We start from the raw sequence: 17,248 nt of genomic DNA, 5'->3' as shown, positions 1-17,248 counted from the left end.
GCGGTATGCGATCCTCGCCGCGCGCTTTAAATGTGTGTCTGTGTGTGTAGGGCCGCTGCAGGGGCGCCACTTTGTATGGGCGTGTGTGCGTCCGTGTGTTTGGCAGACATGGGCAAGGCAATGCAACTGATATGCCCTTGATCACAACCATTCATCACATTTTGCGGCAACCAAGACCGCGCTAAATGTCGATGTTGCTTCCTCAGGTTCTCCGCTCTCGATAGGATCGAGGGAGTTGAGTTTTTTGGCAACTTCAACAGACATATTTAACAGGGGCTAATATGTCAAGTTAATTAAACTTTGTACGCCTTTTAAGCAGTTACCTTTTTAGCCATCTTGAATAAAAACTTAAGGTACTGAACTTTTTTAATTTAAACTCTTTTTATAAAATGCTCATACTGAAACACAGCGTTTCAATTATAAAAATAAGTTATAGATTTCTCCCATATTATAGTCTTACGACAGTATTTCCCACATTATATTTTTTAGAAAACTTATCAATTTTTGAAATTACCGCGTTAGCCAACACTATTTCCAACGGCACTGCCAGCATGAAGCGAAGTGTGGGTGTGCGTGCGCAGGTTGTATCTGTCCGCGGAAGCGAAACGAAACTCACCACACCATAGTAGCCATCCAACGGATGCTCTCTACTCTCAGATGTCTTCGATTCTTAGGTTCAGCACTCGCAATAGGAATGGAAATGTGAAAAATCTAAAGATATTTTAACAAATCTTTTTAAATTAATAATAAAATTGAAGTTCTTATACATTGTTGGAACGGAAACTTTATTTATGATTCTAATTTTCCCATATCTTGGTCACTTAATTTTTCTCTCTCTCTAAACCTCCCTCTCGCAACTAAACAGTCGCTCTGCTCTCTCAGGCGCTGTTGGTAAACTCAACGTCCACGTTTATTCCCCACAGCTCCAAAGACTATCAATCCGCACAGTGTTTCGTTAGCGCTTCGCTCATTGCCCCAACAATTTTCAACCGCGTCGCTTGTGTGTTCTTTTGCCGTTCGAGAAATCCAAATCCGAAAGATATCAACAAAAAGATGGATACTTGACGTATTGCCACGAGAAATTTTCCGAAATAACGTTATTTGTGTTCGGGACTGCTAAATGATTTTTGGGTTAATTGAATGACAACGAAACGCAGTTCCTGAGTATCGGACTTTTTCGCCTTTTCCCGACTATTTTTTCGCAACATTTACGGGTTTTGTTTTTGTTGTTGTAAACGCGGGCGTCGTAAACAACAAACAAGTGTAGTGAAGTTGTTGTGCGCTCTAGAACTGAAATGTGAAGAAGGAAATACATAGAAAAAGTGTGAGTGCAGCAGGCAAATCAATTGAAGTGAGAATCGAAGGGGATTGGAAATCGTCAGGCGAAAATCTTTTATTTTTGCTGCTTGCTGTTATGAATTCTATGCATTTGTTTGTGCTTGTGTGTGCAAAGAAAGAGCGAGAATTCTCCGCCCGGATAACGGATCTTCGATCTCGTTTGCGTGCGTGTGTTTTGTGTGTGTGTTCGTGTGCGAATGTTTGCGCAAATTAAAAATCAATGAGCATCGGGGGAAAAATGCGGTCCAAATAATAAGTGTGTTCAAGCCTTAACTGAGCAAATAACAGCAAGAAAAGAAATGCAATTGTTCGCCAGCCACGTACACACATTGTACCTGCACTGGCCCATACAAACAAACATACGTATACGTATATATCGGAGGTAGCGACGCCGGCAGAATCAAAGCAGAGCGCAAATCGCAAGCCAACAAAAAAACACTATTTCCACCACGTTAAAATTGTTATTGTTTTCCGGCATTCGGCTACTTCAACATAATATTCAACCGAAATCAACACATTACTCGCACCTTATTAAATACACACAAGTCTACATAAACATGCATAGGAAAAAGTGACTGACCAGCAGCAAAAAAAAGAAAAGAAAAAATCGACTGCGATTGCCAATCCCATAACAAAAACCCGTCGGCACGTGTTAAACAAATTCGAATTCGTTGCTAATAGTTTGTTTCTTCTGCAGTCAATGTAAATACAAATTATCAAGTGAACCTTTAAACATATCAAATACACCTACACATATCAAAAATTAATACTACATAAGGAAAGGATAAAACGGAAACGGCCTAAAAAACAAATTTAAAACAGTAAGTACCTATTTCCACCTCTTAGAATTCAAAATCAAGCCGACTTGAAGAGGTGCACTCGTGATTATGCAAAATAGCTAAGTCAACAAACAAATGCTAATCACTCATTAGCATTATTTAAGTTTTGATATTCAATATTTTCTGATGCGGTTCGAAGCTGATTTGGTAACGCAACAATTCTTAACCCGATTTATGTTTGTGGTAAAGAATCCTGTTAAACTCTGCTATTAATACGGAAAACTTTAAACGATCCCTCGTAAATAATATTTCATTTATTATGCCAAATCGCCATAGTTTCCAATTGGACTTGCAATTAGTCATGCTTTCATTATCAGAGTCCATAACTACGTATGTACATATAAATTTGTAAACGTGAATTTGGGAAAAATAATCACTCAGCGGGTTTGAATAAAAATTCTTGAGTATAGACTGTTTCCAATTGATTGTTAAATGTGCGATATATGGCTTTTGAAAAGTTGATGTGCAATTTTTTTTGCTTATTGGACTTGCTCTAAATACTGAATTTTATGAACTTAAAGATCTCTCATTATTGATCGCTGGATTACATTTTTCATAGTATTCAATGGAGAAGGGGTTTTATTCAGGCTATCTCAGGCTAACACTCTGCAATTTTGAAATAGAAAACATATCATGCATAATATATACATATTTGTATATATCGCATATCATGCATAATTTTAGATGTATGTATGTAAATAATTTCTTTCTGCCGCTTTCGCACTGCATTTTTGATTATTGAAAAAAATTAATCGTTCAGTTATAAGCTTTTTGTGGAAGGAATGAAGGATCTTATAAATTGATTCCAAATTATGTTTCTGTTCTTGATAAAATGAATGAAATGAGTCTCATAAGATAATGCTACTGTTTGAAACACACCTTTTTTTTTGTTTCCGATTTAAAAACCCAGATGCATTCTTGGGCTGAGAATTTCTGACTCAAAGATAGACTTTAAGAACTCTAAGTTCTCGACTTGATGACTTTTCAGAAGAGTTTCGAGAGCGCCTTCGATTCTAATTCCCACCACACTCACACTCTCTGGTGGCTACTCACCTCAACCTTAAATTGTTGATTCTTCAACTTGTCAAACCGGCTGACAAACCGACCGTCGCGTCGCTCGTCCCTGTCCGTGTGTCTGTCTGAGGTGAGCGTGTGTTGGTGTGGCGCCATTCCGACGACGCCTCTGCCGCCGACATCGTTACTATTATTTCTTTTATTACGTCAGTGGCGCCAGGCACTTCCCTCTCGCTCGCACGCCCGCCGCCCTGCCTTTTTTTTACTCTGCACGCAAGCATTCCGTATGTGTGAGTGAGCGAGAGAGCCCGAGTGTGTGGTGTGTTGGTGTTGGTGAGCGTGCTTGTGGGGCTGACTCGTAATTTTGTTGCTGTTCGTCGCTGCTGTGCTGTTGTTGCCGTCATGCCGGCGGCGCCACTTTTGTCGTCGATAAGGAGCGCAAGAAATGCCAGCAACAAAATGGAAATGCTCGCATGGGCCACACACATACACAAGCACAAGCGTATTTGGGCTGTTAATTTGCGGCGCTCCCCGTTCGTTCCCCCTTACCCATCGTTCCCCCACCATCGTCCGTCTCTTTCCCGCCTACAGCTGATGCTGCCGCACAGATCTTTGCATATGCACTGGCGTCGGCTCTCCGTCGGTGAAAGAGGGCGGGGAGGGGACATTACTCACTCAAGCGATCCACCACCAGATTCCTTGCCTGCCACCAGGGGCGTAGTCTGGAAATCGAAAACGGGAAATGTTTGCCTTTTTATAGGAAATGTGGCACATTCAAAAAACACTCATTATTGATTTTATATGTATTTATGTATGCACCTGCATATGTGTTCCCTTAAACTTTTCAAGGGTTAATACAGGGCTTAATTAAATACAATTCAGATTTATGATTTGGTTTGAAAGACCAAATGATATATTCAAAGAAAAGAAAGAGTAGCAATATAAACATTGAATTAACAAGCCGATCGGTTTAACTATGTATGTTTTGGAATCTAAATAATATAGATTTAGGGATCAGTTTAATTAGGTTTTGAGGAGTAGGTGCAGGCAAACCCCTCTCTAAACTCCACCCCCGCTTTACTTAAGCACGAGTGCATTTAACGATGCTCGGAAGACCAATTAGGCCAGTGACTAATCAACGTACTCCTCTTTTATTGCAGAGTGCACACCACTGGACAGTACATATCAAGCCGTCGAAAGCATACATATCAACGAGTGATACGAGACGTATAAAACAGTTTAACAAGTTCCCAACTCCCCTGAATCCCTCGCCCGCCCCGAAATAAGTCCAAGTTCCCAGACACCCACCCGTGCAACCGGAGTAGCTAAGAAGATTACAAAGTGAACTACCGTGACTAGCCGGCACCGTCGAGTCCGCGAACCAAGTTAGTCAACTACAAATAATGCGCATACAATAGGATCGATGTTACCGCAAAACTGTATGTCCCTCCATGATATTCCCAAGAGAAAAGAAGGTGTTATGGCGTTATGCGTCCAGCAACTATCGGAGCAATGGGGTGTCAGCAGCACCGCCCGCTCAGCCACCACGGCCGCCTCCCCCTCCACATCGACCCCGCCCTCATCAGTGTACGCCAAGCTTTGGTTATTCCTGCAACGAAGAGGACTCCTTGGCAATGCGACAGACACCGCTGCCGCCTTACAGTTCGATAGCCTGCGGGATGGACTGCTCCAGCTCAAACTCCAGCTCCTGTGGCCAGAGTTTGAGTCTGAGTCAGGGGCAAAGCCACAACAACAACAACAGCCATCCGTATCGCCGTCTGCCAAATCACATGGATGTGTTGCCGCCGCCTCCGTCAGCATGCGACCGCTGCTGTACCGTTCCTGGATGCAGCTGCGCAAGCTCCTGCGACGATATGTTGATCGACGGAAGCGATCTGGATCAGGATCGGAGTCCGGATCAGGGACAGGTTCAGCCGGTGGACCGCCGGATGATAAGTGCCACCACCTTTACGACCATGTTTCGGAAATGCTGCGGCGGCGCGACGGAGTCCACCAACGGATCCACACTCACGATTCCAGTCAGCACGGCCAGAGCCACCGCTTATCCCCCTCAAACGCAAGTCCAGAATGCCAAACGATTTCGCGAGGACTTCGAAGCGCTAATAAAGCAACTCAAGCGCAAGCAGAGAATCGAACTTATTCTCGCAGTCCAGAGTCGCGTGGATCCGCCGACCAAGACGCAGCGCAATGTCGTGGAACCCACCACCACCACCGCACCCACCTACCTGCAGTGCATCCTGATACCTTGCAAAACGCAAACGCTTTGGGAGCCGCACGTGACCGCCAGCCGTCTGTTTTTTTGGAAGGAATTGTGGAACGCCAAGGAACTGAAGCGACTGCCCATTTGTCCCGCCGCCCGCGACTGCATCTACATGTGCTGCAATCCGCTGCATTGGTTTCGCATCCTGCACCAGCCCGAAACAGGTAGGACCACTGTACTCCAGCCACAGGGATCTACTTCCATAAAGTATTCAAGCTCTAGACAAGATCCATGAACATGTTTGAACATAGATTAAATAATTAATACAATGGGACGTTTTAAATCATTTCAAGAAGCAGTTTCAGAACTTTAATCGATTCCCAATGTATAATTCGGAATCCAATAGGTTAAAATTTGCGCATACAGAACGCTAAACAATGCTTTTACTTATGAACTTCGTTACATAGATAAAAGTATCGGAAACTTAAAATTTACCAATTCCGGTATCTAAACCGCAAAAGGGGGGAAATCGCGTTTACACTGGACTTATGTAGATCGATCGAAAATTCATTTGCAATTGGTTCCCCCCAATAAATTCGCACCTTATCCGAATCTTTATGGCGGTAGGCAAAGCAAATAGCAATCTAAGCGCCAGCTGTGCCAATACTCGTGCCCGCCACTGTATGTGAAGGCACACAGACACACACACCAATGCACTGGTTGTGTGGTGAGCATGTATTCGGTGGCGCCAGGGCACACAGACAGGCAATGGCACTCACACATGCGAACTTTCGCTGCGGCATGCGAAATCCATACGAACATGCCGCTCTGCTCGCCAAATTTGTTTTTTGTTTTTCGCAAACAAGCATGGGCTGCACTCTGCAGTGGTGTGGGTATTCGTACTTATGAGTGAGTGTTCTTCGGTCTGGAGAGCCAGAGCGCAGCCAAAAGAGCCAGATACAAGGTGCATCTGTATCTGTATCCGTATGCATTAAACTGAATTTCAAGTTTCTGCACAGAAAAGAAAGTGTAAAGAAAATGATCAGATTTCGGAGAAATACCTATATTTGCTTTTACATATCAGCTGTCATGTGATGAGTGCGATTTCTACATTTTTGCACGTACATTAACGTAACAAAACCACAATTAACATCGCTGTCCAATGCATTTGCTAGGTTTTCAGTCTCAAAAGACCAATTTTGAACATGCGCTGTTAATTTGAGAAGCAGGATGCAGCCTGCAACATGGTTGAACCATAAAAGGCTAAAACCAGCTAGCACTGCATTATTATTTCTTTCTGTGTTGGCTCACTGTGCGCCGCCGCCTTGACTTTTGCCCAGACGCAAACATAGACACCGCTGCGCACTCACACACCCACCGGATCCACCGCTCTCCGGCTCATTTATTCCGCTTTATCACGGCCCACACACCACACTCGAGCAGCAAAACACACACACACGCATACACGTGGGGGAGCGGAGAGAGCGGCGCAGAATGTGCGTGAAAGCGCCACGCAAACGGTCGGCCCAACATGACGGCGACTAAATTCTTTTCAAAATAATTTGCGTAAATTTAGAAACTGGCGCCAGGAAATAATCAGGCGTCGTCGCCAACGCAAACGCAAAAGCTAAAGCAAAGTCGGAGGAGTCCGTAACCCATTGCCCATACCCATTACCCATTACCCGTACTCGTCCCAGTACTCGAATCATTCGAAATACAGTCCAGCTGCCCTAAAGCAAACGATCAAGGCAAACGAGCTACAGGAGTTTAGGAAAATAAAGAAATTCTCAGACCCACCCACATACAAAAAATTGTTTTTTAAAAATCATTGCTTAACTTGAGAAAAGCATCTATTGTTAATGAAAAACTTTATTAAAAACGTTGCCTGCTTATGGGCGTTTGTCCAGACCGAAAAATCATATTCAAATTCTGACAAATTTTTGTAGGTTAAGATTGAGACATTAAAATTTTTAAATTATTCTTCGATGCATTTTCCATCGAAACTTGATTTGATTTGTTTGGGACGCTTCACTGTAGCTGGGGCCGCGGCATATCCGTCGCCACCAGCTAGTTGGCGCACCGTTTAGAGATCCCATTCGCACTATGTACATTCGGGCAAACATCGGAGCATGTGCATGTACATCGTACATATGTGCATTACATACATGTGCGCTTTCCGATTTGTTTGTTTTTATTTTTAGCACGCGCATGCACACACTTCGTTGGCGTATCAAAAATACGTAGACATACCAATTGCATCTGTAGGCATTATACATACATCTTTTCATGCAGATTTAAAGATGCACCATGCACTTACATCGCAGTGCAAGCCTTTCATCACGGTTTAAAGCTATCGACGAGTGCCATTTATTTATAACCCAGTTGCCCGGGCAACAAATTTACTGGCCACACTGAACGTTATCTAGAACGTGCGTGTCACTCGGCCGAGCTTACAACTGTATGGCCGCATGGATCGCCGTTCTAGTGCTAATCTAATCGCACTATTATATCAGCACTAAACTGCATGCCTGTAATACATCATCTGTGTGCGTTGTTTTCATCAATTGGCGATGATAGGCACCATCGCGGAGCTGGTCTAACCTCAAACCCCAAACAAAATCCCAATGTTGTGCCATGTGCAGAATGAAGAACTTCTGCTAAAGCTACAATAATTTTGCCCATTTATTTATAATTAATTTTTACCCATCGAATTCATCAGAGGAATATTATATACATGGCAATAACAGAAGGAAGCACAAAATTAAGATCGACGAACGGCCATTCTTATCAATGTAGTAAAACTATGTGTACATTTTATTTGTTGTTTATTGAATCATAAAAAAAATAGTCCCAATTTGTATAAGAATAAAAACTTTTTTATGAGCCATTTAATAAATGTAAAAAATAAACCTTTAATTGGGGGAAGTCAACAGCAAAAGAAATCCAAGCGAGATTGTAAGATTGCGAACAAATTAATTAGGAAATTGCATACGTTTACTTGTTGATGTTTAACTTAATAGCGACTAAGATTAAGATCACCACTTTTTCGCCAGCAGCTTCAGAGTCTTCCCCTGACCGATAATCACTGTAGATGTGATGGCAAAAAGGCATGTCTATACCGACATTCCTGTGCACAAAACACAATCTTTTGGGAAACATGAAGACTCTGTTCGTGCCGGTCGCCAGATACATATACAGATACAGATACAGCCTCCCTTACCTGGTCGCTTACCTGTGCCACTTAGCCAGTGTGCCTGTGCAACGGGCCTGTGCACTGGCAACTGGATGAAGGCAACGGGCAGCGGGCAGCAGGGCAACAGGGAACTGGCAATCGGCAACAGGCAACAGGCCGCCTTCTGGCTCTCTGGATTTCTGGCTGCCTTCTGCTGGCTGTGTCATCGTCGTCTGGCCGGCGGATGGACGACGTCCCGACAGTGACTGGTTTTTTAATGATGGCGCCGAACACATTAAACAAGTCGATAATGTTATTCCATCCGCATCGGTCGGGGAACACAATTCCAGGAATTGTAACGACGAGTGGTCCCGCGACCGGTGCTTTGGTCTTTGGACATCGCGGTTCCATTGGCTCTCCACCGACCCCAACGTCCCTGCCTCGCAGCGAGGCACCTATAAAAAAGGATCATTTTGCGTGCCTCTGCCCCATCCATCCATCCGATCCCATTCAGAGAGGTGCGGTTCTTGGCCATAAAGCTGCACTGCGCCGTTGAGGGTTTTTGTGTGTTCCTCTGGAGATCGTCTACAGATACATATTTATGCTGGCATATTTGCGCTGGTCGAAATCGTTTCGGGACTATTTAATGATTTCGACGGAGGGAACTTGACTAATTACGTTGTATGCCTGGCATAGCATGGAGTTCGGTTTTACGCTTATTTTAATCATTATGTCAGGTGTGCTGAAGTTGAGTCAACCCAACTACAAGATATTACCTAGAACTTATGTATTATCGAACAATATACATACATATATGGTTTAAATGCCATATGAAAGATTCTTATCAGAACTGTTCGGCTGATAGATACTAAAATACCCCATACGTTTTAAAATCTATTCTAAATAGGCAAATCTGGAGCATGGTCGACAAACAAAGCGGTGTCCACTTTGTGGTATCGCCTGGTTTAAATTTCAATTACTGGAATCTGACTCAATCGCCTGGCACTGGCACTCTTTTGCCCAGAACCCAAAACCCAGAGCCGTAAATATTCAGTTGCCTATTCCGCCGACTGGTGGTCATACGATCCATCCATCAGCTTGTTGACGGCGTGCTGGAATGGTTGGTTCTCCCTTTGGTTTCAGTTTCGGTTTCGCTGCGGCGCTCGTGTTTTTGTTTTTAAGAATTGTTAGATTTTCGACGTTGGCGTCGATGACGCGGCCGCTCGTAATCAGGTTTAACTGGTACATTGGGGCTTGGGGACCGGCGGCGATGGCGAATCGCCACGATCTGGGTACATTTGAGGCGATTCGAGTCGCCAGGCGCCGTTGACAAGGCGCATCAAGCGATTTATGCGCCGTCAGAATACCAAGAGCATTACTTACCGCAGATCTTCTACTTCTCTAATCGAAATCTGGACTCACCTGTTGCACCTTGCTTGCCACATTTGGACTTTAATGTGCACTTCTTTTATGACGATTTTTGTTAGCTGAATATAAAATTCTTCCAAATGTATCGCATAGATATGCATTTGATTGGGTGGAAGCTAATCAAAGATATTTAGATGCAAAGCCGATTTGCTTTATGTCTAGTTTGATTTACATATTGTCGTGCCCCTTTAAAATAACGATTTAATCTAAGGGCTTGTATTTTGGTGTTATCTTAAAATGAAAAGCCTACAAAATTGTTTAAGCTTATTATTAACCCGAAGTGGATCCGTTGCATAACGATTTCTTAGAGTAAAAATAGGATAGGTTGTTAAACTTGTTCCATTTGTATGAAAGTTCCATCTGATATTATTAAAATATGTTATATTCATGGCGCTCTCGTCAAACAGTTTATTATTTTTTAAGTAATACATTAATGCAGCCCATAAAATGTTAATGCGACGCTTCATAAATAAGTTAATTTATTTAATTGAATGAGAGGTTCGAATCTGGCAGGTAATTCATTGAGGCCTTTGTCTGCGCCCATCATCTCCCCACCAAAAACGACCTGTTCCGTTTGCTTTTTTGGGAGTGAATTGAAAGAATGGGAACGAAACGGAACGGAGTGGGATGTAGAATGTAAGCGAGATTAAATACAGCGCCATTGGAATCGGAGATGGGAGCTGGTATCTACCAGCGATCGGAGATCGCCGCACATCAAACGATTTCTGCGCCAATAAAAATAAAATGTCCCCCAGTGGGGCTGGCTGATATGCAAAGATTATTTATTTTTATATCGCCGCGCTGATGTTTGGCTTGCTTACGCTTACGCCTGGGTTTGTTTCGACTGCCTTTTCTTTCTTCGTGGTTTTTAGTTTTTCTGGCCTTTATTTTTGTTTGGCTTTGTTGCTCCTCTCTCTCTCTCTCTGTTTTTGTTTCGCTTTGATTTGCTGCTCAAATATTCAAACACTAGTATGTATTAGTTTTGCGAACCATGATCTCATCCTATATGCGCCCCGACTAGAAGACGCGCATTTTTAACTCGAACTTTTGGTTAACTCGAAAGGGTTTGTAATCACCCACGGTGCTGTCCGAAATGAAACTTGGTAAAAGTGCATTAGGCCGATAAGGGTGAGATAAGAATTTTCATATGGTTTAGTTAGCCAAGTTATTTCATTAACTTGGTAAATTTACTTGATTACATTTCGAATTTTTGAACTGACGCAAGTTCATGCATATCGAATTGGATCGAGTTATTGATAATGGCATTGTAGAGTTCTTTACCTCTTTCTAGCAGGTTATGTTAGTGTGATCTTAAAAGAGTAATAAATAAATAGCTTGTTGTGCTGTTATACAAATTTGTTATATAAAATGTATCAGTATTCAACATGTTATAAGTTACTGATATTTCTAAAACTATGGAGATTTTACTTGTTTATGATGCATCTATTACAAAACTAATAATACTATTCATACAAGTATACCACAATGTATCTAAAACAATCCCCTCCCTTGTCTTCCATTTTAGAATCCCCAACGCCGCCGTACCAACGCTCAAAAATGCTGAGACTGAAAGATGCAGGTAAGCCGGCTCTTCCATATAAATTTTCGATCCGGGTGTACTAATCAACCAAACCAAATCTTGCAGATTTCGAAGAAGACTCGCAGAACGATGCAAAGTCGGCAGCGCTGAGCACGTGGAGTGCCCAAAGCACCAGCATTTCGAGCATCTACAAGCCGGCTCTCTACGAGTCGGTTACCACTGATGGAAAAGGTGAGTTTTGTGCCCCAAAATCCCTCTCTCTTCTGGCTCTCCCCCGCTTATCAGGTGATTGAGAGAGTGCACAGAAAAAAATTCCATGCTCATATGTGGAATGAATTCGAGGTTGCACACATATTTAATTTTGAATCAAATATCACAACACTGCCACAATAACACAATCTATTTATGATGTTAAAAAATAGTTGATGGACTTAAGACCAGATCTTAACCAAATAAAATGGAAATATATTTCTAAATGATATTATTGTTTAACATGTAACGATATTTTTGTTCGGTGTAAGAAAGTGGAAGAGCGCGAAGTGTTGCGATTATTTTGCCATTTAGGTGTATTGCGGCTGGGGCCGTGTAGTAGTGTGTGTGAGCGGCGCTCTCTCTGGCTGGCAAGTTGTTGTTGTGTCGTGGCGCCAGCTTGCCGCGTCAGGTCGTCACTTTCTATATTGATATTAACTTTTAAGCGAAAACAGCAAAAACGAAATGAAAATAAATAATGAGCGAAAAACAAACACGGGCTGAGCGAGAGAGAGGGAGTGAGCGCGGAGAGCGAGGTGAGTTGGCGCTCTCGATGGCGCCACAATTTTAATGCTAACTTACAAGAGTGCTTGAAAGGGGGTGCAGAGACGGCGGGGGTACAAGGGGTCCTATGGGGGCTATGATATCATTCACGGCACTACCATTACCCGGCGACTGAGACGGCACCGTGAAACTGAAACTGGCCAGAACTCACACATGCATGCATTCATTCGTGTGAGTGTGTGTGTGTGTATATACCATCGTCCATTTAGCTTTTTTATGGCATTGTACTGGCGACGAAACGACGGAAAACTATTACATTTAAATGGACCGTTAAGTTGCGGCTTTACGACGATTGGGTGACAGGCCAGTTAAAAATAGATTGAAATTCCGATTTGATTGATTCCCATCACAGTTTTGTCAAACGGACATTGTTGGCAAAGTCTTTGAACTGCGAATAATAGACTCGAACGGCCTTCTCAAGAATTTTGTAATTAATGATGGGATGGTGTTTTAAATATTGTGGTGGTTAATTAGGAAAACAAAGGTATTTAGATGCACCATCCATGTAGTACGTCAATAAGTACTATGGGATGTTAAATCGTCCACATTTCTTTCAGCTTTCTTGAGCAATCGATTCAATTTCGTAATTGCATTACTGCAACTTCATCGCCGGTGGCACACACAAGTCGGGCATCCGTGTTTCCCCGAAGGCAACACATGTGTGCCACCAACAACAAACTTACAGGCCACTGCCTCGACCCACACATGCACACAGATTGAAGATAAAATATTCTAAATTTAAAGATGATGTAGCAGCCCGTGGATTCGGGCATCTAACACAAATGTATGTACATTTATGTACCTACTTACATAAATATTAGCAAGGGGAATCAGCAGCCATGAAGCGGCGCTACGAATTTACAAATGTGTAGTACAGGAAAAACTGCAGTAGGTAGATCTTTCAAGCAGAACCCTCCTCCAGCCTAGAGCTCTATCTTTAATTTAAATCACAATCTATTACAATTTTTCAAGAAATACACTTCAAATGAAATATCTCACTTTAACCATATTAAGAGAACAATTCATAAAAATCATTGATCCATTAAAATTATTCAAATATTTCTATTTCCCATCTTCAATTGAAATGCCAAAATAATGTATTTATTCAAGGCCAATAATTCGAGAAATATGGCACGTTAAGTGTAATATATGAGGCAGAACCTGTTGAAATTTCTACGTAGATATATTCAATTTCATTTGAGGTTGCACAATGAGGGTGCCAAGCCGATTCCCCAATTTTCCGATTCACCTTTCGCCTGGATCAACTCAACTGGCCCACAATCTTGGCGAGCTGCTTGCTGCTCTCCCAGTTGAGCGAGCGAGGTGGCGACGGCTGCCTGGTGGGGTAAACAATTTTTCGTGGCCATGGCGAGACGCGACGGAATCGCCGGCGTCGACCTAATTAGGTAAACATCGGACAGGCGCCACTTGCAGCGTCCAACGCCCCCGCTGCCCGCCGCTCGCCACCCCATTCGGCACATTCTTTGCCATGCAAAATTTTAAAAGCCGTCTACGGATTTATTGCGATATATTTTTACTTGGCGCCACTAGCCGCCCGCCTGGGCTTGGCCTTTAGCGCCATTCGGCCTTTTCGTTTTCCCTGCGATTTTCCTCGATTTTCCTCTGAATCGCTCAGCGATTGTGTAGATTGTGTGTGCCGCCCAATGCGCAAAGCACATTTCTCGAATCGGTTCTGGCCAACTGCACTGCCGCTGTAATCGACTATCGACCCGCTGGCATTGTTGCAATTGGCAATTTGGCCACCATGGCGTATGCGCGATATTTGCACTCTGTTGTCTGACAATGCTCTTTATGCCATTGTTGATTGATAAATTCCCAAGACGAGGGTGTGTTTATGCTGACAATGGTAATGGTGTCATCTGAAGTAGGTATTAACAAACAGGCATATATGTATGTACATATATAAATAACTACAGATACGGTGGCGTATACGCAATGTTAGCATTGTCTCGCTTTACGACTGCAAACGTTTAAACTCAGCACATTTTATTTACTAATTCCGTGGCATTCATAGGTATATTCATTCAATTAAATATAAATTTTCAATTTTATGAATGGTTTGGTTTAATGTGGACATAAATTTCAAACAATTTGTACTCAAAGCCCACGCGTTTTCGAAAACTCTCGTCAGCAAGGATTTCAAATAAAGAGCGGCACTTGTTTCTCACTTTGTTATTGGCCCGACCGACACGCGTTCGAAATCGGAATATACAAATGAACCCATAAACAGACTCTGTGGGTTTGTGCACTATATATATACATACACATACAGCCGAGCGGGCCGATATATGTATGTACATACATATGCGCAAATGAATACCACACACATACAGAATACGCGTCGCCGGTCTGTTTACGTAATGCCCTGGCGCCAAAATTATTACCATTTAAATGTCTGAGCACACAAGTGAGTGTGAACGTAATGTGAATGTGCCTGTTTGAATGCGCGACTCGCTGTATTCTGTATTTTCAAACGATATCGCGATATATAGCGCCTACTCCCCCGATATCGCTTGAATGTTATGGCAATTTTAAATCACATTTTATTGGCCGGCGAAAGAGTTATTACCGCTTTAGCTAACAATTTGTATGCGGGTTACAAGATTGCGATTTGAATAATAGTTAGTAATGGGAAAACCTTTATCGCAGGCATCTTTATGAATTTAATGAGTTGACCATCTGACAAATACATAAGCAACTTAACTAGACATCGAAACTTTAGACATTTAGAAACTTTAGGTGTGAAAGATATAAAAAGAAGGTGCAATTTGCATTAAGCTACGTGCAATCCTTGTAAATTCATCCCTATCTAATCTTTACAGTAGCAAGTACATAATTACGATTTCTTAATTATTATGCAATTATTATTATCCAAATAGATACCTGCATCTACAGCGTGTGTGTTTCCCTTAAATTTCAGATCATAACATCAACAGCCAGGTCTGGTGCCAAATCGCTTACTGGGAGATGGCCCACCGCGTCGGGGAGTTCTTTCACGCCAAAACGAACGCAGTCAATATCTACACGGATGGGATTGTGGCCAGTGAGGTGGACAGCATGTGCCTACGTGACCTCACACCCGCAGGCAATCAGATCCACTCGGAGGTGGTGCCAACAGCGCGTCATACGGTCGGATTGGGTAAGAGAAGAGGTTTTATTAACGTGAAAAGATATTTTAATCGGAGTCCGGTCCGCCTCACAGGGGTCACATTGAGCCTGGAGAACGGCGATGTTTGGATCTACAACCGTGGGAATACAACCATTTTTGTCGATTCACCCACCCTGGCCGAAAATCTGGACCGAGTGTGCAAAGTGATGCCGGGCTTTTGTCTGAAGGCCTTTGAAACCAATAGGTATGATCCCTCAAGAAAGTTCCCAGTTGTCAAAGCCTCTTATGACGTATATTTACTCCTTTTCGCAGGGCTGAACTGCTGAGCATGAGAGAGCAAGGACATCACCACATGGGACCCGTCGACTACTTCAGCATTAAGATCAGCTTTGGCAAGGGCTGGGGACGCGACTACAAAAGACAGGACATCATGGGCTGCCCCTGCTGGCTGGAGGTTCACTTTAGCCATTTGCGGTGACAGTACCTGATGCAGGCCCGTTCGGCAGGACCTCATTTGGCATCCCAGCACGTGGTTGAGCCTGGCTTGGGATGCGCCTGCGATCAGGTGAGCAGCTGGCGATCGCGCCAACTGCTGCAGAAGGCGCAGAAGCTGCTGACCAGGCTGTGCAGGCAGGTGTGCGCACTGACGGATTATCGTCCGGCGAGGACGAGATGGCGGTGTCTGGCGGGCAGGCGATCGAGCCGCCAGTTAAACACTAAACAACCAATAATTTGGAACAACAAAGGACTGCAAAAGAAATCATTTTAAATGTTAATATACATAATTACGAAACAAGTTTCAATTACTGCTAGTAGACACATCGAAATTAATTTTAACGCATCTGAGTCGCATTAAGAGAGAGAGAGCAAAGAAAGAGAGAGAGAAAGCGGTGACGAGAAGTCGCAGCGAGTCGAGCCGAAATACATAGTAATTGATTGTTAAAAATACTTAGCAAAAATTGAAATCCTGTGATTCACTCTATATATATACACATGTAGTACGTACCGACGCAAGGGGCTAGAGCTCCATTGCCAGTAGCTATATGATATGTATAAATATTTAATCTAACATACATACTTAACAGAAGGCACATCAGGGTTAATAGTTTCGAGAATGGCGAACAGTCTAGTTACGATGCAATACATTCAAAAAGCCACTACTTTTTCTATGCGACGTTTTTAGAACAACCCAAGCCCATAATTTATACCCCACCCAAATGAAACCAAACATCACTGAAATACAAATCTGTTCAGTAGAATCTGCATAGATCCTAGGTTAACGAAAAAAACACCATTAACAAATTCTAAACGGTTTTAGATTCTAGCGCATTAGGATCCAATTGGCTTTAGAAAGCGCACGTCATGTTCGAACATTATTTGTTTTATGTTGATATTTTGACTGTTTTCGTTGTCATTATTACGTTCATTCATTGTTTAAATTAAAAAATTTGTCATTTGTCAAGTGTATAAAAAGATATCGCAACACGATACTTACATCAGCTGAATACCACAGAATAAATTCATTTAAATCTGTAATCATTTTATGTCCATTGACGAAGCACCAACTTCGTTTGCATTTCCATCTGTAGCAAATGCGAATTCGAGGAACTGGTGCTCTATTTTAAATCCGTGCGCTAGGTATTTTAAGCCATTACCAAACCAAACTGCATGTAGGCCATCCTAGAATCCCAGCCTTGTATGTATTTCGTTCTAAGAATAAATGCGATCCACGTTAAACATTTACGATTTATTC

General features: G+C 42.7%; 1 protein-coding gene across 2 annotated transcripts; it reads left to right on the top strand.

The window, feature by feature from the left end:
- Positions 1 to 956: 956 nt before the first annotated feature.
- Positions 957 to 17,238, top strand: LOC117144227 (mothers against decapentaplegic homolog 6). 2 transcript variants are annotated; one of them, XM_033309291.1, is made up of 8 exons: positions 957 to 1,324; positions 2,036 to 2,159; positions 4,352 to 5,636; positions 11,538 to 11,591; positions 11,658 to 11,783; positions 15,307 to 15,525; positions 15,589 to 15,739; positions 15,808 to 17,238. In XM_033309291.1, the coding sequence occupies exons 3-8, from the start codon at positions 4,643 to 4,645 to the stop codon at positions 15,971 to 15,973; spliced, it is 1,710 nt and encodes a 569-aa protein (XP_033165182.1). In that variant the 5' UTR covers positions 957 to 1,324; positions 2,036 to 2,159; positions 4,352 to 4,642; the 3' UTR covers positions 15,974 to 17,238. The 2 variants fall into 2 exon arrangements, with proteins under 2 accessions (XP_033165182.1, XP_033165183.1); XM_033309292.1 differs by having other exon boundaries at positions 957 to 1,351.
- Positions 17,239 to 17,248: the final 10 nt, after the last annotated feature.

This window comes from Drosophila mauritiana, chromosome 3R, assembly GCF_004382145.1.
Source record: "Drosophila mauritiana strain mau12 chromosome 3R, ASM438214v1, whole genome shotgun sequence".
NCBI classification, from domain to species: Eukaryota; Metazoa; Arthropoda; class Insecta; order Diptera; family Drosophilidae; genus Drosophila; species Drosophila mauritiana.
This window is presented reverse-complemented; position numbering and strand designations above follow the sequence as displayed.

Bases quoted from the DNA above. Each gene is read 5' to 3' on its own strand.
- LOC117144227 (XM_033309291.1), top strand. From the start codon at position 4,643: ATGATATTCCCAAGAGAAAAGAAGGTGTTATGGCGTTATGCGTCCAGC. The intron at 15,526-15,588 runs GTAAGAGAAGAG...TCCGCCTCACAG, and splicing joins GCGTCATACGGTCGGATTGG to GGGTCACATTGAGCCTGGAG. The intron at 15,740-15,807 runs GTATGATCCCTC...TCCTTTTCGCAG, and splicing joins AAGGCCTTTGAAACCAATAG to GGCTGAACTGCTGAGCATGA.